Source organism: Pleuronectes platessa, chromosome 5 (genome assembly GCF_947347685.1).
Source record: "Pleuronectes platessa chromosome 5, fPlePla1.1, whole genome shotgun sequence".
NCBI lineage: Eukaryota > Metazoa > Chordata > Actinopteri > Pleuronectiformes > Pleuronectidae > Pleuronectes > Pleuronectes platessa.
The window spans coordinates 21,631,420-21,655,989 of record NC_070630.1 but is presented as its reverse complement, the minus strand read 5'-3'; the positions used below and the strand labels follow the sequence as shown (position 1 = coordinate 21,655,989).

The window sequence follows — 24,570 nt, the reverse complement described above, 5'->3', positions numbered from 1 at the left end:
CTTTGCCTGAGACAGAAACTGTGGGCACGGTGGTGTTCAGGTTGTGGACGATGTGGTCATCCATGGTGCACATCTCCTTCAGCACCTCCTGAGAAACCCACAGCGGGAAACAGAGACAGCCAGCAGCTTCTGGGCAACTCCAAACCATCCAAAACAAAAATATGTTGATCATTCAAAATATAATTGTGGTGTTGCTCTGTTCTGGTGCAAACATGCAGAGCCGGAGGGAGGGAGAGCACACCTCCATCCTTCCTTGCCACAACATCTGAGGAAAGTTGGAGGATTTTCAAATAGTTGAACACCGTTTTTTTCCATGAACTCATATGCCTGGGTCAGAGGTGTTGCTTCATCTTGATTTCCATGGAACTGATAAGATATGTCAATAATATTTTAATAAAAAAGGGTTAAACAAAAAATAAATAGAAACTATTTTACTGGTCATTTGTGGTATTTGGAGACAGATGCAGGTCAGATAGTTTCTTTAAATTTTCCAGGATAAATGTTTGTCAGTGTCTTAGATTTCTGTTGCTGATACAGAGGAGAACTTAATCAAAACCAAACAAAACCCCCAAAGAGTGAATGTAAAAAGAAACTAAATAGAAGTCGAAGTAACAGAGGCTGAAATATTGTGACTTTTAGTCTCTAGTATGGGACAAACTGTTACAACTCAAGATCTTACATTTCCCATGATGTTCAATAGTGTGTTCCATTAGACTCTACTTTTCATCACTTTGTTTAAAAGTCCATACCTTCAGGTTGTAAAACAGACTTTGTCACTCTTTTTGTTGCAACTACTTTAAACCACTACTAATAAACAATGTCACAAGGTGGACGTCTCAGTCTACATCCACACGACAGTTATAAAAAATGCATCACTGTGACTATTTCACACGACTTCCAAGTTTTTGCTCACCTCAATGGTGAAGTTTGGAAATGCCCCGGCCCCCGTTTTAGTTTGAAAACTGTTGTAGTGTGGACGACAAAAACGCAGATATTTGAATACAATGACCCAGTCGTCAACATTCAGTTCTTGATTGGTTCTTATCAGTCCTGACTCAACTACCTGCGGCGAAGGCAAAGCGCTGTAAACACTTAATGTCAGAATATAGTTCCACCTCGTCGTCGTTCTGAAAAAACACATCTTACAGCTTTGATGTGTTTTTTTTATATTAAAGACAGGACGGACTTTGGACTGCTCATTCCTGAGTTGTTTGATGACTGCCAGGTCCTCGCAGTCTTTTGCTCTTACCTCACCCAGCTGTCCCATCACAGCAGATGTTTTGGCTATACAGGCCTTGATAGCTTGGTCTCTGCTCAGATGGGCCTCCATCATCTGTGTGACGCACGGAGGACAAAATATGCCTTGTGGAGAAATCTCTAGAAGGGACACTTTGGAGGTTTATATTTCAGTGTGTAACTTAGTGGGGATTTGTTGTTTCGTAAAATATTCATTTTAGGACAATCATCTTTATGTATAAGCTGATACTCATAGTACAGCTATCTAAGCAAGATGCCTTAAGCCTCAGTGTACCCTCAAGTTCGGCCTGTATCTGTAAATTACTAGGTCAAAACACTTGCTGAAGCTAATTTAACAAGAGCTGATGCTAGTGTTGCGGGTGGAAATCAAAGGAGAGGAGTCGTCGTTCTCAAGTTGAAATTAAGCAAGTTTATTCAGAGGTCACAGGTCAGGAAAACGCGGTGTCCAGCAATTGAACATCCATGGGTCTCTAGTTCTACGCAGGAGGCTGCACAGGAAAAGAGGCGCTTAAACAGAGTGCGCACATAGATTATATATTGATATATTGGGCGTGACAGGGGTTCTTCTTGGACTGGTCAAAACTAGATGGAGGCTGCTGCATCTAGACGGGACGGTGCCTCATCCTCTTGGAATGTTGTGTGATGAAGACGTCGTTCGTGCAATCCGTTGTCTTGGTTACCAGAGGTGATAATGTTCCTTTCTCAGAGCAGCTGCCTGAGTGTGTTGTTGGGGAGAGATTGTAGGCCAAGGTCTACCCATTATCTGCTGTTGGTGTTCTACTTTGTGTGTGTGTGAATTGAAACAGGGAGCTGGGATGTGTGATATAAAGTGTTGACTGTGCATCAACAGAATGTAATAAAAAGGTATAAGGAATATATGTGGTATATCAATATGTGTATGTGTTATGTATTTGGTGTATGTCAATATGTGTATGTGTTATGTATTTGGTGTATGTCAATACTAGTGTTGATGTGCTGTTCACAAAAACACTTGGAGATCCTCTGCAGGTCTGCCAGGCCATGTGTGAAAATGGAATTATCTGAAGGGGGGGGGGGGGGGTGTCAACAACCTGTTAAATATAACAACTGTCAACTTAGTTGAACAGACCCTCAGAGGTTCACCCCTTAATGCTTGAATTAATTTCCAATTATATAAAAAAAATATTATTTGTGTTTTTGGCTGTCATACAGATGCTTCATTAATTGGAGATTGTTAATTTCAATATATCATATACAATAGATATGAAATTGAGGTATGAGGCAAATTAGCGACATTAGGCATAATTGGGGCATAACCTTAATTTAACACACTTTCCAGTCTCTGGTATGTAGATTGATGTTGCTTTTCCTTGAAATTGAAAAACAACATATGTATCTGTACAATCATTGCGGTTCCATCATCACAGTATTTCAAATACAGCTTAATACCTCAAAATAACTTTGCTGAACAGTCCCAAGGGGCTTGTATATATTTCCCACTCCGACCACCAGATGGCGGCAAAGTGCTTCCAATACCTTCCTTGGTATGTGTAGTATTTGCACCATCAGAAACAATTGTCACCTCGGTGGCAATAAGACCGGAATGGGGTTTGAGGCGAATTCGCGACATTCGTCCACAAGGGGTTAAATACCTGCAACCTTCCATGAATCACTTAGAAGTGAGGAAGCCTCTTGGATGAGAGAGGAAGTGTCTTCATGAAACACAGGCAAGTCCAGTTATACAACCCCTGAAGATACCATGACCTGGAGAACTGAGAATGTTCACAGATACACGCTCAACATATTTCTTATCACACTGATGTTTGTTCAAGTGTTAATTGTCCAGGCAAGTTTGGTTTTAATTAGTTATTTCAGGGGTTTTCAAGTGGTTTTGTCCCAGGGACCACCATTCTGACTAGAAAGTAATCCGCGGCCCACTGATGTGCCTACGCGCGCATGCGTGCCTACGTGTGTGTGTGTGTGTGTCTCTGTGTGTGTGTGTGTGTGCATGCGTGCAAGTGGATAGAAGGAAGTTTTAACATTTGGTTTTCCATGTTGGTTTTATTTTAAAAAACCAAACAAATCTACAAAAATGGGTAAAATCCCAAAAAACTGTTGCTTTTCAGTGCTTAAGAATTGAAAACAAAATAAATGCAGTTTGTAGTTGTACTGCATCTCAGAACCATATGTACCTCAATATATAACGTTCATGACTTAAATCTACAGACATGTAGCTGAAATGTTGAGAGAACGTTAAATTAACGGTGATCAATAACAATCAACATAAACTTGGGCTACAACTGAATAGGGAAGATGACAAAGTAATGCAGAATATGTCACAAATGATAATCATACAATATCACACAAACAATTGAGGCCTACTTAAATTTAACCTCATGATCCCCAGCAGCAAATCCCTCCTACTGCGTGAGTAGTACTTCTGTGTGTGTGTGTCTAGAGCTCTCTTAAGAAATTGTTTCTTTTGTTTAATTTAATATTTTCATTATTAACTCTGCCCTTTTGGGCCTTCTTTTTGGGAAAATAAAAATTCCTATCATAAAAACTACATCTCCAAGGCCTCCTGAGAGTTTTTCTACCTAGCTCAACCGCTCTTCTACATCTACCTTTAACACACATGCACAGCGGAAAACTATTGGCAGTTTCTAGCCCCAAGCCGGTTTCAAGGTTCCCCTCATCACCTTTATATTATATTAGACATGTTTTTCTTATTTTAAATGTTTTTCACGATATTCAAGAGTAATCTGGAAATGTGTTGAAATATCAAAGCAAATTTCGCGGACCCCCTGCAATGCCGTCGCGGACCCCTGGTTGAAAACCCGAGTTGTTTGATACTGTATAAACTAAAGAAGGCATGTTTGAAAGCTGAGCTGACTTGAGTGTGTATCGGCTGGACCTCGATACCCACAGCTTCATCTTGCTCCACATGACATCATCAGCATGAGGCCTCAGCATTCATTTTCAAGATACTTTGGCTTAGTTTCTGGATAGTGGTAGGAAGGGCAGATACATCAAGCATCTTTATATACAGTTACTGATCTAAACAAAAGTGTAAATCAACATTATCTGAGCTGATCTGAGGTTTGGTTAATTAATAAAACAAGAACGGGACGGTCAGGTGTAACACAAAACTCTTTATTGACATATCGGTGTTTCTAATTTGACATGACTTCCACATAAGTGTCACAACATGTTACCGTGAAACAGAATCTAAATAAAAGAACATTCAATGTTAACTCATACAGAAATTAAAGCTGAAAAATAATTATGGCAGATATGACCTCCTTTGTCAGGAGGTTTAAATTAGGTATAATACACAATAAAGACCTAAAAAAAAAAAGGTATACAACAACACACTGAAGACTAAAGATCTACTGTGATTTCAGAGCACAAACAGACAGTTCTTAGTTCTGCATTTCTGTAAGGCAGCATATTCAGTTTACTCAGGCACAAATGACAGCTGGCACTTTGATAGAAGCTATAGGAAAGTTGACAAATCATTTACGTTTATTGCATTAGGGAACCTATTATTGTTAAGCAGGTTGGAAATCTGCTACAGCATCAGGTTTACATAAATTGTACAAAAACATAAACTGCCAACATTTTGAATATGTCTGGATGAACTATATAGAAACGCATTGTATTCACCAACATATGCATTGGCATATCTATGTTGTAATAAGGACTTCGCAACTCAGGATAACAGCATAAATATCTTGTTGGTGATTAGATACAGATTCCATATTTATGAGTTTAATGATTATTCATTGTATAATAACTTAGATTTTCTCAAGAAAACTACACCATGAATATGAAATCCATCTCAGGAGATACAGATGTAATTATTACCAGTCAATATGAAGTGACAATGAATGAATTTCTTATGTTAGGTGAAGCAGGTGATTCTTTAAAATTCAGCACAACATAGTACCATCAACATGACTGAGTCCATAATGCTAATTTAATCAAGCTTTGAGCCAGTGTTTAGAGTGTGGCAATACAACAGTAATATATACTGATAAGGTAATGTAATATTGTGCATTATTTTCAATGAAATAGGGTCTGTACTAACTCTACACAACAGGAGTATCCCCCATAGCCAACACACGACAGCTTATAACTTGCTGTGCTTCTGTATCCTTCACCTTTTAAACAGTTCATTCTACTCCTTTATAATCAAACAACGTAGCATTTATAGCTTAGCTAAAACCTAGTTTGCTGCCTAGTCTGTTACAGATATTACAACCATTGATTGAGATGCTAGAAGTGCAACATAAACAGGACAAAGTAACACTACACAACAGCCCAGACCGCATTTAAAATCAAAGGCAAGAAAACAGAGACCACATGAACTCCAGAGTTCACACCCAGTCACGTTTTGCACATTTTTCTACCCCTCTATTTTCCCCACTGTGGCACGTTTCTTCAAAGGAGCTTCAGGAACAGATACTATAGTGGGAGTACTTGGATCCTTTAGTTCGTCAAAGTTACACAAGATACGAATGTGAGTTTGGTTCTCCCAAACGTGTCATCTGAGGTCAATGGAAGGATTTAGAGAAACACTGCTGCTGACCATCCAGATGGTTTCTGGAGAACCAAACAAAATGATTATGATGAATGATTTCTCATGGTTGAACATCTTTTTCCAATGAACTCTAGAAGGGACACTTTGGAGGTTTATATTTCAGTCTCGGTCGTCACACTCACACACTCACACATTCATACAGATGTTTGTGTGGCATCAACTTGGCCTGAGACGGAAACTGTGGGCACGGTGGTGTTCAGGTTGTGGACGATGTGGTCATCCATGGTGCACATCTCCTTCAGCACCTCCTGAGAAACCCACAGCGGGAAACGAGACAGCCAGCAGCTTCAGGGCAACTCCAAACCATCCAAAACAAAAATATGTTGATCATTCAAAATATAATTGTGGTGTTGCTCTGTTCTGGTGCAAACATGCAGAGCCGGAGGGAGGGAGAGCACACCTCCATCCACCCATCCTTCCTTGCCAGAACATCTGAGGAAAGTTGGAGGATTTTCAAATAGTTGAACACTGTTTTTTCCCATGAACTCATATGCCTGGGTCAGAGGTGTTGCTTCATCTTGATTTCCATGGAACTGATAAGATATGTCAATAATATTTTAATAAAAAAGGGTTAATCAAAAAATAAATAGAAACTATTTTACTGGTCATTTGTGGTATTTGGAGACAGATGCAGGTCAGATAGTTTCTTTAAATTTACCAGGATAAATGTTTGTCAGTGTCTTAGATTTCTGTTGCTGATACAGAGGAGAACTTAATCAACACCAAAAAAAACCCCCAAAGAGTGAATGTAAAAAAAAACTGAATAGAAGTCGAAGTAACAGAGGCTGAAATATTGTGACTTTTAGTCTCTAGTATGGGACAAACTGTTACAACTCAAGATCTTACATTTCCCATGATGTTCAATAGTGTGTTCCATTAGACTCTACTTTTCATCACTTTGTTTAAAAGTCCATACCTTCAGGTTGTAAAACAGACTTTGTCACTCTTTTTGTTGCAACTACTTTAAACCACTACTAATAAACAATGTCACAAGGTGGACGTCTCAGTCTACATCCACACGACAGTTATAAAAAATGCATCACTGTGACTACTTCACACGACTTCCAAGTTTTTGCTCACCTCAATGGTGAAGTTTGGAAATGCCCCGGCCCCCGTTTTAGTTTGAAAACTGTTGTAGTGTGGACGACAAAAACGCAGATATTTGAATACAATGACCCAGTCGTCAACATTCAGTTCTTGATTGGTTCTTATCATTCCTGACTCAACTACCTGCGGCGAAGGCAAAGCGCTGTAAACACTTAATGTCAGAATATAGTTCCACCTCGTCGTCGTTCTGAAAAAACACATCTTACAGCTTTGATGTGTTTTTTTTATATTAAAGACAGGACGGACTTTGGACTGCTCATTCCTGAGTTGTTTGATGACTGCCAGGTCCTCGCAGTCTTTTGCTCTTACCTCACCCAGCTGTCCCATCACAGCAGATGTTTTGGCTATACAGGCCTTGATAGCTTGGTCTCTGCTCAGATGGGCCTCCATCATCTGTGTGACGCACGGAGGACAAAATATGCCTTGTGGAGAAATCTCTAGAAGGGACACTTTGGAGGTTTATATTTCAGTGTCTAGCATGAAACAAGATACTGTATACCCTGGATCATAGTAGATCATACTGAGAGTCAAAATTGAACTTTTTTGAATTAATAAACTACTGAATAAATCTGATTTGTTGTGTATCTTTCGATGTGTTGCTTTTCTTTCCACGCTGGTTTATGATTTGTAAAATAGCTGCAGGAACACACGCTTGCTCCAGAAAGTGTTCACACACAGTCACGTTTTGCACATTTTTCAACCCCTCTATTTTCCCCACTGTGGCACGTTTCTTCAAAGCAGCTGCAGGAACAGATACTATAGTGGGAGTACTTGGATCCTTTAGTTCGTCAAAGTTACACAAGATACGAATGTGAGTTTGGTTCTCCCAAACGTGTCATCTGAGGTCAATGGAAGGATTTAGAGAAACACTGCTGCTGACCATCCAGATGGTTTCTGGAGAACCAAACAAAATGATTATGATGAATGATTTCTCATGGTTGAACATCTTTTTCCAATGAACTCTAGAAGGGACACTTTGGAGGTATATATTTCAGTCTCGGTCGTCACACTCACACATTCATACAGATGTTTGCATGTTTGTGTGGCATCAACTTTGCCTGAGACAGAAACTGTGGGCACGGTAGTGTTCAGGTTGTGGACGATGTGGTCATCCATGGTGCACATCACCTTCAGCACCTCCTGAGAAACCCACAGCGGGAAACAAGACAGCCAGCAGCTTCTGGGCAACTCCAAACCATCCAAAACAAAAATATGTTGATGATTCAAAATATAATTGTGGTGTTGCTCTGTTCTGGTGCAAACATGCAGAGCCGGAGGGAGGGAGAGCACACCTCCATCCACCCATCCTTCCTTGCCAGAACATCTGAGGAAAGTTGGAGGATTTTCAAATAGTTGAACACTGTTTTTTCCCATGAACTCATATGCCTGGGTCAGAGGTGTTGCTTCATCTTGATTTCCATGGAACTGATAAGATATGTCAATAATATTTTAATAAAAAAGGGTTAATCAAAAAATAAATAGAAACTATTTTACTGGTCATTTGTGGTATTTGGAGACAGATGCAGGTCAGATAGTTTCTTTAAATTTACCAGGATAAATGTTTGTCAGTGTCTTAGATTTCTGTTGCTGATACAGAGGAGAACTTAATCAACACCAAAAAAAACCCCCAAAGAGTGAATGTAAAAAAAAACTGAATAGAAGTCGAAGTAACAGAGGCTGAAATATTGTGACTTTTAGTCTCTAGTATGGGACAAACTGTTACAACTCAAGATCTTACATTTCCCATGATGTTCAATAGTGTGTTCCATTAGACTCTACTTTTCATCACTTTGTTTAAAAGTCCATACCTTCAGGTTGTAAAACAGACTTTATCACTCTTTTTGTTGCAACTACTTTAAACCACTACTAATAAACAATGTCACAAGGTGGACGTCTCAGTCTACATCCACACGACAGTTATAAAAAATGCATCACTGTGACTACTTCACACGACTTCCAAGTTTTTGTTCACCTCAATGGTGAAGTTTGGAAATGCCCCGGCCCCCGTTTTAGTTTGAAAACTGTTGTAGTGTGGACGACAAAAACGCAGATATTTGAATACAATGACCCAGTCGTCAACATTCAGTTCTTGATTGGTTCTTATCAGTCCTGACTCAACTACCTGCGGCGAAGGCAAAGCGCTGTAAACACTTAATGTCAGAATATAGTTCCACCTCGTCGTCGTTCTGAAAAAACACATCTTACAGCTTTGATGTGTTTTTTTTATATTAAAGACAGGACGGACTTTGGACTGCTCATTCCTGAGTTGTTTGATGACTGCCAGGTCCTCGCAGTCTTTTGCTCTTACCTCACCCAGCTGTCCCATCACAGCAGATGTTTTGGCTATACAGGCCTTGATAGCTTGGTCTCTAAACAGATGGGCCTCCATCATCTGTGTGACGCACGGAGGACAAAAGATGCCTTGTGGAGAAATCTCTAGAAGGAGTCTCACTCTGTGGGTGGTTTCTCAGTCATTTGTCCAGGCTTGTTGAGATCAGAACATTGATGATCCAGCACAAAGCCAGACCCTGAGGTGAAGAAGCACAAGCTGAGAAATATGTTTGTTACCAGTTCTCCATTATATTTTTGCATAAATTTCTTAAAACCTACAGTTCCTGCTAGGTTTTGGTGTTCGTTTTTGTATCCTAAGCTAAATTAGTTAATATTAATTTGCTACTTTCAGCCTATGTTAAGTTTCTGTCGATTGTGAAAAAAATATACAAAGTGTTCCAGAGTTGTTGTGCAATACAACATAACTTTATAATGCCACAGGGTGGTTAAACTTAGCAAATACAGTTATGTTCTGTCCCTTATTGTCATTCACAATGTTGTGCTGCAAACAACAGGTTTTTATCCCATCGACCACTGGGGTTTGTTGTAGTCTCTTACTAAGCCTAAGTGTGTAACTTAGTGGGGATTTGTTGTTTCGTAAAATATTCATTTTAGGACAATCATCTTTATGTATAAGCTGATACTCATAGTACAGCTATCTAAGCAAGATGCCTTAAGCCTCAGTGTACCCTCAAGTTCGGCCTGTATCTGTAAATTACTAGGCCAAAACACTTGCTGAAGCTAATTTAACAAGAGCTGATGCTAGTGTTGCGGGTGGAAATCAAAGGAGAGGAGTCGTCGTTCTCAAGTTGAAATTAAGCAAGTTTATTCAGAGGTCACAGGTCAGGAAAACGCGGTGTCCAGCAATTGAACATGCATGGGTCTCTAGTTCTACGCAGGAGGCTGCACAGGAAAAGAGGCGCTTAAACAGAGTGCGCACATAGATTATATATTGATATATTGGGCGTGACAGGGGTTCTTCTTGGACTGGTCAAAACTAGATGGAGGCTGCTGCATCTAGACGGGACGGTGCCTCATCCTCTTGGAATGTTGTGTGATGAAGACGTCGTTCGTGCAATCCGTTGTCTTGGTTACCAGAGGTGATAATGTTCCTTTCTCAGAGCAGCTGCCTGAGTGTGTTGTTGGGGAGAGATTGTAGGCCAAGGTCTACCCATTATCTGCTGTTGGTGTTCTACTTTGTGTGTGTGTGAATTGAAACAGGGAGCTGGGATGTGTGATATAAAGTGTTGACTGTGCATCAACAGAATGTAATAAAAAGGTATAAGGAATATATGTGGTATATCAATATGTGTATGTGTTATGTATTTGGTGTATGTCAATATGTGTATGTGTTATGTATTTGGTGTATGTCAATACTAGTGTTGATGTGCTGTTCACAAAAACACTTGGAGATCCTCTGCAGGTCTGCCAGGCCATGTGTGAAAATGGAATTATCTGAAGGGGGGAGGGGGGGGGGGATGTCAACAACCTGTTAAATATAACAACTGTCAACTTAGTTGAACAGACCCTCAGAGGTTCACCCCTTAATGCCTGAATTAATTTCCAATTATATAAAAAAAATATTATTTGTGTTTTTGGCTGTCATACAGATGCTTAATTAATTGGAGATTGTTGATATCAATAAATCATATACAATAGATATGAAATTAAGGTATGAGGCAAATTAGCGACATTAGGCATAATTGGGGCATAACCTTAATTTAACACACTTTCCAGTCTCTGGTATGTAGATTGATGTTGCTTTTCCTTGAAATTGAAAAACAACATATGTATCTGTACAATCATTGCGGTTCCATCATCACAGTATTTCAAATACAGCTTAATACCTCAAAATAACTTTGCTGAACAGTCCCAAGGGGCTTGTATATATTTCCCACTCCGACCACCAGATGGCGGCAAAGTGCTTCCAATACCTTCCTTGGTATGTGTAGTATTTGCACCATCAGAAACAATTGTCACCTCGGTGGCAATAAGACCGGAATGGGGTTTGAGGCGAATTCGCGACATTCGTCCACAAGGGGTTAAATACCTGCAACCTTCCATGAATCACTTAGAAGTGAGGAAGCCTCTTGGATGAGAGAGGAAGTGTCTTCATGAAACACAGGCAAGTCCAGTTATACAACCCCTGAAGATACCATGACCTGGAGAACTGAGAATGTTCACAGATACACGCTCAACATATTTCTTATCACACTGATGTTTGTTCAAGTGTTAATTGTCCAGGCAAGTTTGGTTTTAATTAGTTATTTCAGGGGTTTTCAAGTGGTTTTGTCCCAGGGACCACCATTCTGACTAGAAAGTAATCCGCGGCCTACTGATGTGCCTACGCGCGCATGCGTGCCTACGTGTGTGTGTGTGTGTGAGTGTGTGAGTGTGTGAGTGTGTGTGTGTGTGTGTGTGTGTGCATGCGTGCAAGTGGATAGAAGGAAGTTTTAACATTTGGTTTTCCATGTTGGTTTTATTTTAAAAAACCAAACAAATCTACAAAAATGGGTAAAATCCCAAAAAACTGTTGCTTTTCAGTGCTTAAGAATTGAAAACAAAATAAATGCAGTTTGTAGTTGTACTGCATCTCAGAACCATATGTACCTCAATATATAACGTTCATGACTTAAATCTACAGACATGTAGCTGAAATGTTGAGAGAACGTTAAATTAACGGTGATCAATAACAATCAACATAAACTGGGGCTACAACTGAATAGGGAAGATGACAAAGTAATGCAGAATATGTCACAAATGATAATCATACAATATCACACAAACAATTGAGGCCTACTTAAATTTAACCTCATGATCCCCAGCAGCAAATCCCTCCTACTGCGTGAGTAGTACTTCTGTGTGTGTGTGTCTAGAGCTCTCTTAAGAAATTGTTTCTTTTGTTTAATTTAATATTTTCATTATTAACTCTGCCCTTTTGGGCCTTCTTTTTGGGAAAATAAAAATTCCTATCATAAAAACTACATCTCCAAGGCCTCCTGAGAGTTTTTCTACCTAGCTCAACCGCTCTTCTACATCTACCTTTAACACACATGCACAGCGGAAAACTATTGGCAGTTTCTAGCCCCAAGCCGGTTTCAAGGTTCCCCTCATCACCTTTATATTATATTAGACATGTTTTTCTTATTTTAAATGTTTTTCAAGATATTCAAGAGTAATCTGGAAATGTGTTGAAATATCAAAGCAAATTTCGCGGACCCCCTGCAATGCCGTCGCGGACCCCTGGTTGAAAACCCGAGTTGTTTGATACTGTATAAACTAAAGAAGGCATGTTTGAAAGCTGAGCTGACTTGAGTGTGTATCGGCTGGACCTCGATACCCACAGCTTCATCTTGCTCCACATGACATCATCAGCATGAGGCCTCAGCATTCATTTTCAAGATACTTTGGCTTAGTTTCTGGATAGTGGTAGGAAGGGCAGATACATCAAGCATCTTTATATACAGTTACTGATCTAAACAAAAGTGTAAATCAACATTATCTGAGCTGATCTGAGGTTTGGTTAATTAATAAAACAAGAACGGGACGGTCAGGTGTAACACAAAACTCTTTATTGACATATCGGTGTTTCTAATTTGACATGACTTCCACATAAGTGTCACAACATGTTACCGTGAAACAGAATCTAAATAAAAGAACATTCAATGTTAACTCATACAGAAATTAAAGCTGAAAAATTATTATGGCAGATATTACCTCCTTTGTCAGGAGGTTTAAATTAGGTATAATACATAATAAAGACCTAAAAAAAAAAAAAGGTATACAACAACACACTGAAGACTAAAGATCTACTGTGATTTCAGAGCACAAACAGACAGTTCTTAGTTCTGCATTTCTGTAAGGCAGCATATTCAGTTTACTCAGGCACAAATGACAGCTGGCACTTTGATAGAAGCTATAGGAAAGTTGACAAATCATTTAAGTTTATTGCATTAGGGAACCTATTATTGTTAAGCAGGTTGGAAATCTGCTACAGCATCAGGTTTACATAAATTGTACAAAAACATAAACTGCCAACATTTTGAATATGTCTGGATGAACTATATAGAAACGCATTGTATTCACCAAAATATGCATTGGCATATCTATGTTGTAATAAGGACTTCGCAACTCAGGATAACAGCATAAATATCTTGTTGGTGATTAGATACAGATTCCATATTTATGAGTTTAATGATTATTCATTGTATAATAACTTAGATTTTCTCAAGAAAACTACACCATGAATATGAAATCCATCTCAGGAGATACAGATGTAATTATTACCAGTCAATATGAAGTGACAATGAATGAATTTCTTATGTTAGGTGAAGCAGGTGATTCTTTAAAATTCAGCACAACATAGTACCATCAACATGACCGAGTCCGTAATGCTAATTTAATCAAGCCTTGAGCCAGTGTTCAGAGTGTGGCAATACAACAGTAATATATACTGATATGGTAATGTAATATTGTGCATTATTTTCAATGAAATAGGGTCTGTACTAACTCTACACAACAGGAGTATCCCCCATAGCCAACACACGACAGCTTATAACTTGCTGTGCTTCTGTATCCTTCACCTTTTAAACAGTTCATTCTACTCCTGTATAATCAAACAACGTAGCATTTATAACTTAGCTAAAACCTAGTTTGCTGCCTAGTCTGTTACAGATATTACAACCATTGATTGGAGATGCTAGCAGTGCAACATAAACAGGACAAAGTAACACTACACAACAGCCCAGACCGCATTTAAAATCAAAGGCAAGAAAACAGAGACCAGATGAACTCCAGAGTTTAACATGGATTCTCCAATCATTAAGTCAAACTGAAATAATAAAATATACTTGGGAGAAAGCTGTCAGCGTCAGAAAAGGCTTATCGTCATGTACAGTGCCTTGCATAAGTATTCACCCCCTTTGGACTTTTCTACATTTTGTCATGGTATAACCACAGATTAAAATTTATTTCATCGTGAGTTTATGTAATGGACCAACACAAAATAGTTCATCATTTGGAAGTGGGGGGAAATATTACATGGATTTCACAATTATTTACAAATAAAAATCTGAAAAGGTTTGAGTGCATATGTATTCACCCCCTTTACTGTGAAACCCCTAACAAAGATCTGGTGCGACCAATTGCATTCACAAGTCACATTTGCAAGTCACATAATTAGTAAATAGGGTCCACCTGTCTGCAATTTAATCTCAGTATAAATACACCTGTTCTGTGACGGACTCAGAGTTTGTTGGAGATCATTACTGAACAAACAGCATCATGAAGACCAAGGAGCTCACCAAACAGGTCAGGGATAAAGTTGTGGAGAAATATGAAGCAGGGTTAGGTTATAAAAAAATATCCAGAGCTTTGAACATCTCTCTGAGCACCATAAAATCCATCATAAGAAAATGGAAAGAATATGGCCCAACCGCAAACCTACCAAGAGGAGGCCGTCCACCCAAACTGAAGAGTCGGACAAGGAGAAAATGAATCAGAGAAGCAACCAGGAGGCCCATGGTTACTCTGGAGGAGTTGCAGAGATCCACAGCTGAGGTGGGAGAATCTGTCCACAGGACAACTATTAGTCGTCTACTCCACAAATCTGGCCTTTATGGAAGAGTGGCAAGAAGAAAGCCATTGTTGAAAGGGATCCATAAAAAATCCCGTTTGGAGTTTGCCAGAAGCCATGTGGGAGACACAGCAAACATGTGGAAGAAGGTGCTCTGGTCAGATGAGACCAAAATTGAACTTTTTGGCCTCAATGCAAAACGCTATGTGTGGCGAAAAACCCAACACTGCCCATCACCCTGCGCACACCATCCCAACAGTGAAACATGGTGGTGGTAGCATCATGCTGTGGGGATGCTTCTCTTCAGCAGGTACAGGGAAACTGGTCAGAATAGAGGGAAAGATGGATGGAGCCAAATACAGGGAAATCCTTGAAGAAAATCTGATGCAGTCTGCAAAAGACTTGAGACTGGGGCGGAGGTTCATCTTCCAGCAGGACAATGACCCTAAACATACAGCCAGAGCTACAAAGGAATGGTTTGGATTAAAGAATGTTAATGTCTTAAAATGGCCCAGTCAAAGCCCAGACCTCAATCCAATAGAGAATCTATGGCAAGACTTGAAGATTGCGGTTCACAGACGGTCTCCATCCAATCTGACTGAGCTTCATCTTTTTTGCCAAGAAGAATGGACAAACCTTTCCATCTCTAGATGTGCAAAGCTGGTAGAGACATACCCCAAAAGACTTGCAGCTGTGATTGCAGCGAAAGGGGGTTCTACCAAGTATTGACACAGGGGGGTGAATACTTATGCACCCAACAGATGTCAACTTTTTTGTTCTCATTATTGTTTGTGTCACAATAAAATGTATTTTGCACCTCCAAAGTACTATGCATGTTTTGTTGATCAAATGGGAAAACGTTTATTTAAGTCTATTTGAATTCCAGTTAGTAACAGTACATAATGGGAAAAAGTCCAAGGGGGGTGAATACTTATGCAAGGCACTGTATATGAAATAAATTCTCTCTATATAGTAGCTAGCATACTCTGAAAACATGGTAAACCTCCTTGGCTAAAAATGTTACAATCAACATGAGCTGAATGAAGATCATGCAGAAAGAAAACCTCTGTTTAAGGAGCCTACATGTTAAAACACAATACTTTAACACTCCAGTGGATGAGGTCGGATCAACTTGTGAAGGTGGAATTTCGGAAAAGAAAATCCTCAACCTCCATGGAGTTTAGAGCTGACAGCTGAATGACTTAAATTACATATTTATTTACATTTCACAGCCTCCCACCAAAATGAGCCGTATTTCAGTGGTTAATTACGAACCAAAACACAGAAAACGTGCCCATGTGCTTGGAAACAAGTCTTTGGTACCATCAAGTCATCCTTTTCCAAAAGCTAGTACAGATAAAAGCTATGAGAGGAGCTCTGGTTTAACAACCCTTTTCTACTTGCTTGGGGAAACCGATACTGGATGCTGATAAAACTTCCTTTGGGAAAAATATACAAATGTTGTATTTTTCTGAGACACTGATACTGTATTGATATGCTTTAAAAAACAATGCAGGGTTTCACCATTAGGACATCAGCCAGTGATGGTACTCTAAGGCCAGCTGACCACACTACCGCAGAGGTTTAGGTCCGCTAAAACTGAAACGTTTGGAAAACTGTTCTGGCCCCGTTTTAGTTTGAAAACTCTGGGGTTGTGTTTTAGTCGGGACAGATAGACTCAGAGATATTTGGAAACAACATAAACACACCAACTTGCTGATTCTGTCTTTTCGGTCATGATGTAGCCTCTGATTCATCAGGCTCCTATCACATGACCCTCTTCCGGAAGAAAACAACAGGCATCGGATCATCAATGACAAGTGTGGCGGAGCGTGCTGCTTTTGCTAACAGTTGTTGTGCAGCTACACTGTTTTCAAACAAAATTGTAGTAGTATAGATGCAGCCTAAGGGCTGAGGGTTAGGTTTGTGTTACCGTTTGAAGGCCATTTTTTGCTTCCCATTGTTCATCACAGGTAGTTTGTCTGTGACTCAGAGGATAGCTCCATGAGGTACTATGAACCAAGATCAAGAGTGCTGCACACGGCAGTGACTCTGAACAAGAGGATATTGACAGGAGACATTTTATCAGACTAAGCACAACATTGGTCCAAGTAACAATTTATTGGCTGCTGGCCTAGCTCAGTTGGTGCAGAAGGTGTAAACGCCACCATTTTGCTCATTTTAAATGTGTAACATTAAATAAAAAAAATAAAAAAATCAAATCTTTACTTGACACAAGACTGTGACTGACTGTAACCGAGGACCCAGCCAGCTGTGCAGCCCTGCCCCTCAGTGGAGCAGGATTACCTGGCATCATTAAGCTGCCTGGCCACTGTTAAGATCTCCTTGGCTCCTTTGCTCAGCAGTAGGTTGGCAAGGTTAAGCCCCAGCCTCTCAGCTCTGTCTTGGGCTTCACCTGAGATCTTGGTGGCTGTCACTCCCACACGTTGGACCTGCTCGTCCACCTCTTCCGAGCTCTGTCACACAGAGACACAATTTCAAAGTACAGTTAGGGAGGTGATAACTAACTCACTCACTCACTCACTCGCTCACTCGCACACTCGCACACGCACGCACACACACGCATGTTTGTGGTCCCACATAGTTTATTTTTTTTTTTTATGTGTTTGGCTGTTACCTTGTCAGCAGTAGCAGCAATACTAGTCTGCATGGTTTCCTTCAGACTGTCTGATCCGTCCAGGCTGTACACTGCTCCTGTCAGGTACAGCTGAGAAAACACAACAACAAACTCTATTCAATGTTGTTCTTTCATCATTTAACAGTAAATATTAATTAGTTTAACCCAGTCTCCTAGTCTGCTTATTTTTTTTACTTGTAGTCCTAGGACCCAAATGAGTCACATAACGTCACTTGATGTCTGCCACAGAAACTGGGAAACATGAACATGCCCGGTTGAGTGAATTCATTAAAATGGAACGACTAGTTTTTAACCACCTATCTACCAGGCGTATATGAATGCCGGGGCTTGCTGACACTTGGATGACACCACACAAGCAGTATCTAGGCATAATGTGTTATTTCAGTCGTTTTATTTCGTCTGAAAAGGTGGTCACTAGTTACTTCGATCAAACACTTCACCCAACCCTCCATCGGCATAGTGCTGAGTAGATAATGAGTGAGTTTTCGATTCTGGGTGAACTATCCCTTTAAGTGTAACCACACATTTATTGTTGAAATTGGGTTGTGCAAGTAACTGAAGAAAATCTTTACTGCAGTAACTTTGATTACTTGATTGCAGTCCACTAATAGCTATAAACAAATCTTATATTAGAAGACAAATATAGAATAAACTAGTGACACACATCCCTTTTCTTTCACTTTAGTCTGGTATCATTATAATCAATTCAGCAGCAGCCAGTCCGTACAAAAAAAGTTATGGGTTAGGGTTAATTAGGGACGGATACAGATGTTCAAAACATTCCATTCCATGCAGTCTCAGGCAATAGATATGGTTATATGAGTTTAACCAGATTCATGACGAAGTAAAATCATCACTCAGACACACAGCTTTTGTTTTGGCTTCTCCAAAAATATCCTCTATTAGCTTAACCAGTGAAGCATCTCCTCTGAAAGCACTGTGTGTTAGCGTGCAAGCGCGGGTCAGGTCGCCTGTCAGTGTTTGTGTGCTATCAGGGTTAAACCTCACTTTTATTATATCACACATATACCAGCTAGTTGGACAGACCTGGCGTAGAAGGATAGACTCTTTCAAACATTTGCTCTGGAGGAACTACAGAGATTTAGGTCCGGACTCTTTCCAGAGGTTTATTTTGATACGCGAACAATGCAGCAAGAGATTCTATGCTCAGACGTGTGCACACAGCAACAAATCCCTCTCAGGATTCAGGTGTGTCTGAGTAGACCTTGTAATATTACCTGGGAGTCTTTCACTTCGGTGTTCACAGCCACTGGAACGCTGCACCCACCCTCCTGCAAAGTGGCAAACATATTTTATTGATTACACTGTGTATGCCATGTTCATAGAAAAGGAAAATGAGTGGAGGGATCTGTGTGTCTGTGTGTGTACCAGCTGTTTGAGGAAGGCTCTCTCAGCTATGCAGCGCAGAACAGTTTCAGCGTCGTGAAGGACGGACACCATTTCCAGGATGTCTACATCTCTGGCCCGAATCTCCACTGCCAGAGCCCCCTGGAAAAAACAGGCATACACACATATTAGCATAATCGATCATCAGTCGTCCATCAATTATCCTTCTCTTTTATGAGTCATAAGTTGTATTCCATTACCTGTCCAACAGCGTACATACAGTCTTCAGGCTCCAGGACCTACCAGTGGAAAAAAGTTTGTTAGATGAGAAAGGTCACACAATAAAGATTTAAACAGAGGACCAGGATATGGTCAGAACTGTACCTGGCTGATCCGGTTGTCCCAGCCCATCCTCTTGAGGCCAGCAGCAGCCAGGATGATGGCATCAAAGTCCTCCTTCTCATCCAGCTTCTTCAGACGTGTGTTCAGGTTTCCACGCTGAGGAATAAAGTTAAGGACAGAAACTGCCTTGCTCATGAGAAAATATATCCTTAAACCAAAACAAAAAACAGACGGTTTGTTGTGTGGTAAAACACAAATCATTTCGGTCTCATTTTCAGCTGCAATCATTTGCTTTCTTGGAGGATACGATGTCTTTGAACACGAGTTGGGGGAATCTCTTCTTCAGCTGAGCAGCGCGGCGCAGTGAACTGGTGCCGATGACACTAACCAAACACACAGTATGAGGTCAAGCAATTCATACCTTTGAAATGACTGTGAGCAAGTACAACTAAAGACATCATTCATTGTGCTTTACCTGTTTTCTGGCAGAGAATCAAGAGTTTTCCCTGCATTTTTTGGGTGTAAAACCACTGCATCATGGGGATTTTCTCTCCTAGAATGAATAAAAAAGCAAAGCCCGGTGAGCCATTACACCTGGTCAAAACAACCTTAAAGAGTTAGGTTTACCCAAATTCTATAGGGATCTGCAGAACAGACAATAAGCAACATTTGACTTGTATGAGATCAATTATGGATCTGGGAAATAGGAACCGTTTGGGTCCCAATGACAGCCTTACAATCTCCACTGTTCCACTTTAAAATCAGAGGCTTAAAATAATAAATGACGGTGTCCTCCTGATAAAGTTTTACACCAAGTTCTCTACACAAGTTTATCAAAAGTCATTCTCCCTATAGACCTCCCTATAATTCTCATGGAAGGGCTGTTATTTAAATGATTTTAAATCTCACAACCGAAATAACACACTTAAAATATGCAGACTTCCTCTGTGTGTCGGCGCACTTACTTCAACACAGCTCCAATGGTGAATCCTGGAGGCAGAGTGGTGGGAAGGTCTTTCAGTGAATGAACAACCAAATCAACCCTGTAGGACACAGAAGAACCCAGTCATATACATGATCCTTTTATGTTTCAATACATAATACAACCACTCAATGGTGAGACATATGTTATATCTTCAAGGCAGCCACAGATCAGAGAGATGTGCAGCATGTGAGGGCTGCAGGAGAAATCAAAAGGATTTCTCTCTGCATGGATTTCTTTTGTTGTTGAGAGGAAGTTAAATGGCAGCTACAATACAAGAAGTATCAGTCTTCCAACGTGAAGCCCATTCAGTTAAACCGTTTGTGTCAGCTGGTGAAACAATGAAGTGAAGACAGTGTGGTGTCAGCCACAGATGACACAGGTCCTACTCACTCATTCCTCTCCAGAGCAGTCTCAAGCTCTTTGGTGAACAAACTCTTCTCTCCAATCTGCAGGACAAACAAAACACATTGTTATTATACATTCATCTGTTATAGTGAATATGAGATACTTCTACATTGAGTAAACATGATCTGCATTTTAACGCAATTTTGTATTTGACTTAAAAAATCTGTACAATTTGAATAAAGATAAATAAATTATACCAGGAATCGAGGTTAAATGTAAGTGTTATATTTGAATATGCCACCTTGGGCTCTGGGATGTTGTACAGGAATTGGGGATGGCATTGTCTGGGATATTTTGAGATTAATCTAGAAAACAATCGGCAGAAATTTAAAAGTAACAATAATTGTCAGCTGTGACCCGAGATGTGTTCATTCTTCACTTAAACAATGGTCACTTAATCACCTTTGATAGAGCGGTGTCAAGGATTTTGTCCCCTGTAGTAGACATGCCAACTGAAAGAGAAGACAGAGTGATTCCATTTATATAATCAACCACACACAGAACGGTGAAAACACAGATCAACAGGTTTTGGACACCAGTAATTTGTCCCCAGTTATGACACAGAGGACATAAAGGTGAAGTAACACACCCTGTAGCAGGGTAATGAACGGCTTCAAAACCGTAACAGTTTTTTTATCAGTGAGTCAGACAAAAGGAATGACTTAGCGTTGTTACTACGAGTATATTGGGCTCAATTTAAAAAAGGACCTTTTCATAGTTCACAGCTACAAAAGTGTATTTGACATGTGCAATGCATTTGTTGTTATCAAAAACAAATAAGTAAGTAAAACAGAAGTTTGGGATGATTCTCACCTATTTCCAAGTTGAGTTCAGGGTAAAGGCCTTTCAGCTTCTCCGCCACACTGTCAGTCTGGATGCGAGCCAACTGGGATAGAAAATAATAGAAACCTTCAACTTTAGCGAGACTTTTTTCATATTTGTTAAAAAAAACTAAACAAATTAAACAATCAAATGAAATGACCTTCCAATCAGACTGAAGGAGGAATCGTTATCTTAAAAAGACCTTGTGGTGTATATTATCTCTGCAAGAAGAGCTCCAGACATCTCTCTTTACTGTATCTACAGCAGCATACAGGAACGGTGCACGAGATAACTGGCAGTTAACTGACACATTAGGAATCTGCTGGATCTAAGTTCGCACATTTTCATCAAAGCCCCCTAAAAAAATCCTGGAAACATACAGTTGTACTTTACCTGACTTTTGCGGGTTCCGATCCGGATGACCCGACTAACCTTGCCATTCCCATCCTGCAGGGGCAAAAGAGAAGTTAGCTGAAAGACTCATTGTCTGCAGAACCTCTTCCTGATATTGTGGCTGGTGTTCATCAATCCCCCTACACGTTTATATAAATGCAATGGAACCCTTTCTCTGCTTGCCTCACCGTGATGTATTTGTAAGGTCCAGCCTCCATAATTCTGAGTCCGTACCGGGTGTCAGCACTGTGGAGCCTATTGTGTGCTCTGCGTGGCTGGGAATGCCTGCTGTGTCTTGGTAAGGAGCTGTGCTGAGGTCATATGGCCTCTACATACTAAACAGAGGTCTTTTTTACCAGGAACCACCCCACTTCTTCAAGATCTCCACCCCAAGATATCTCTGGTCCCTGAAGATAAGGGCACTAATTCACCCGAGTCCGTTATAAGGGGCAGGGAGGGGCAGCTCCAGGGTATAAGGTGTGGTCATTAAACACACTGTGTTATAAAAATATAAAAATATTGTAAAACTATGAAAATTCAAATCACAGTTTTGCTGCTACTTGAAAGGAAATGTGGAATATCATTAAAATAGCTATATATACAGAATGAGGCATCATATATAAAACACTATGCACTACAATATCTTAAAAATGATCTACACATATTCCTCCTGTATTAAACATTTGTGATGAGGAAGGAATAATGTTTTATTGAAAAATTACCTTTTTTTATTATATCTAATTTGTTGACATTTTCTGCTAAGAGATGTTGAGGAGAGGAGTATTGAAGATAATAATACTGTTATAAATAATTATATTGTGAAATAGAACATATAAGAGAGTGCCTGAGAGAAACCCCAAAAGGAAACAGTTCAAATGTTTGACCATTGACCTTCCCCATGTGTATAATAGGGCTGGGCAACTGAGGAACATCAGTGATTATAGCAATATAATTTCCTCAATAACAACAGTAGATAAGTCCACTATCATACTTATGACTCAAACACAGTGAGAACATATAACACATCATTGATCTACATTAGATTTAGTTTCTCTTTTTTCAAGTGTTTGTCATTCTCCCCCAACCCTAAATTCTTGATATAACTTTGGTGGGTCAGCATTTTAAAAATGTCAGATTATCTGTACAAATACATCAAATTTCTTTATGTTCTTCATGTTATTGAAAATAACTGTTTCATCTGTTTTTATATACAACAGTTCATCCTATCAAAAAACCTTGAGGCTGCAATTGAACTGTTTAGTTTGTCAAGAGCCGTCCCTCAGAAATCTAGCTTTTTACTTGAATCCCGCCAAACGATGTCTTACTACACCATGGAAATTACTCAATGTGTTCTTACGGGAGCTTATAATGGACACTTCCATTCGGCATCTTTGCAATAGAGTTTAAGGCACTTTATAAACGAACACTGACACGATAAATCGTGTGTCCCTTCCTGACAAATAAGAAACGTGAAGTTCGCAGAACTAGTTTTAACAAAGTAAAACACAACAGATGTGTTTCTGCTCGGTTTCTGAGCCGAAGATCGGGGTCACTTCTTTTTAAACGTCAGAAACCATGACCCTGTCAGAGGCGTCATTAGTAACATCAGCCAGGGAATCAAACTCCAGAGTAACCGCTTATCCACTTCTTCTTTTACACACCCCGCCCCTCCTGCTTCATACTGCCCAATAGAAAACAGAATACTAAAACAGACCGAAGCGTGAGCCAATCCCCGCGCTCCATTTTACGTCGCATACGGAAATGGCGGTCGCCAGCACGGGGAGCAGTGAATGAAGGCGCCTCATGCCTGATGTAAAAAAACCGGCACAAAGTGAGAGAAAACCTACCGGAGAGTTTTTCTCCTCCGACATGTCGACGGTCCGCTTCCCTCTTTCGATGTTCAGTCAACAGCGCGTCTGCGTGGACGATGACTCCATTAAAACTCCGTAAAGCCTTGAAGTAGTGGCAGTACTTCTCTCAGACAGCTCCCACCCGGAACGTCGTGATGTCATTGGACCGGTTGGAGGTCATTTCCTGGTTTAGTCCTGCGGTTTCCTATTGGGAGAGAGCGTGAGAGAAGTCAGGCTATCACCCTATCCGTGCTAGCTGTGTAAATCCTTATTCTGTGTGAGGATAGTGAAATTATTTATTTACATACTTGGATCATGAGAGGATGTTTTAAAAGCTTATTTTAAACAATTATTACAAACCTTTAACTTAAGGTATTTAGCAACATTTTAAAGGGATTGTTCCCCCAAAAATGTTCACCCCAAAATAATATTGTATTTGATTTGGCTGAAACTCCAAAAGTGTTTTTGTGGACTCAAACCCTTCACCCACCTGGCATAGTAGTGAGTAGATGATGAGCGGATTTTCATTTTTGGTTGAACTATCCCTTTAAAGCTTTAAACTCGAATTTTTGATTCTCAATTTATAACATTGAAAAATAAATTGAAAAATACTAATTTGAAGACTGAAATTCAGTGTAAAAAAAATATAACCGCATAATTTCAATGTAAAAAAAATTCAGTGCTACAAATTTTTAAGGATTTAAAATGGCCAACTATGATTAGACTGATTTACTTCCATAATATAAATGTTGGGTGGTGGAGGAAACACTCAAATAGTTTACGTTGGTTAAAGTACAAATAATACAAAATAAAAGCACCACATTCATTTTTCTTGCGTTCAAGTAAGCAAGGAATCTCTTTTTAAATATACTTAAAGTATTATTAGTACAAAACTCACAGTGTCTCCTATTCTCT

General features: G+C 39.8%; 1 protein-coding gene and 2 long non-coding RNA genes across 4 annotated transcripts; all 3 read right to left on the bottom strand.

Moving 5' to 3' along the window:
- Positions 1-246: 246 nt before the first annotated feature.
- On the bottom strand, positions 247-1,351 carry LOC128440028 (uncharacterized). The gene is made up of 3 exons (XR_008338467.1): positions 1,064-1,351; positions 914-962; positions 247-366 (listed from the first exon to the last, which is right to left on the bottom strand). It is a non-coding gene; the product is annotated as an uncharacterized LOC128440028 (long non-coding RNA).
- A 3,020-nt stretch (positions 1,352-4,371) lies between these two features.
- On the bottom strand, positions 4,372-7,357 carry LOC128440029 (uncharacterized). Its single transcript, XR_008338468.1, has 3 exons — positions 7,070-7,357; positions 6,920-6,968; positions 4,372-6,372 (listed from the first exon to the last, which is right to left on the bottom strand). It is a non-coding gene; the product is annotated as an uncharacterized LOC128440029 (long non-coding RNA).
- Positions 7,358-12,834: 5,477 nt separating this feature from the next.
- Positions 12,835-23,834, bottom strand: LOC128439762 (porphobilinogen deaminase). Of its 2 annotated transcripts, none has more exons than XM_053422151.1 (14): positions 23,653-23,834; positions 21,806-21,859; positions 21,404-21,476; positions 20,993-21,042; positions 20,576-20,631; positions 20,166-20,243; positions 19,676-19,753; positions 19,508-19,583; positions 19,243-19,356; positions 19,119-19,157; positions 18,901-19,020; positions 18,750-18,803; positions 17,491-17,580; positions 12,835-17,329 (listed from the first exon to the last, which is right to left on the bottom strand). In XM_053422151.1, the coding sequence occupies exons 1-14, from the start codon at positions 23,674-23,676 to the stop codon at positions 17,156-17,158; spliced, it is 1,080 nt and encodes a 359-aa protein (XP_053278126.1). In that variant the 5' UTR covers positions 23,677-23,834; the 3' UTR covers positions 12,835-17,155. The 2 variants fall into 2 exon arrangements, with proteins under 2 accessions (XP_053278126.1, XP_053278125.1); XM_053422150.1 differs by lacking the exon at positions 23,653-23,834 and adding an exon at positions 21,994-22,144.
- Between the last annotated feature and the right edge of the window lie 736 nt (positions 23,835-24,570).

Excerpts from the sequence above, each read along its gene's own strand:
- LOC128439762 (XM_053422150.1), bottom strand. The coding sequence starts at position 22,023 with ATGGAGGCTGGACCTTACAAATACATCACG. Across the intron at positions 19,754-20,165 it reads ACCATTGGAGCTGTGTTGAA|GAGAGAAAATCCCCATGATG; the intron begins GTAAGTGCGCCG and ends TATTCATTCTAG. Across the intron at positions 19,021-19,118 it reads GTATGTACGCTGTTGGACAG|GGGGCTCTGGCAGTGGAGAT; the intron begins GTAATGGAATAC and ends TGTTTTTTCCAG.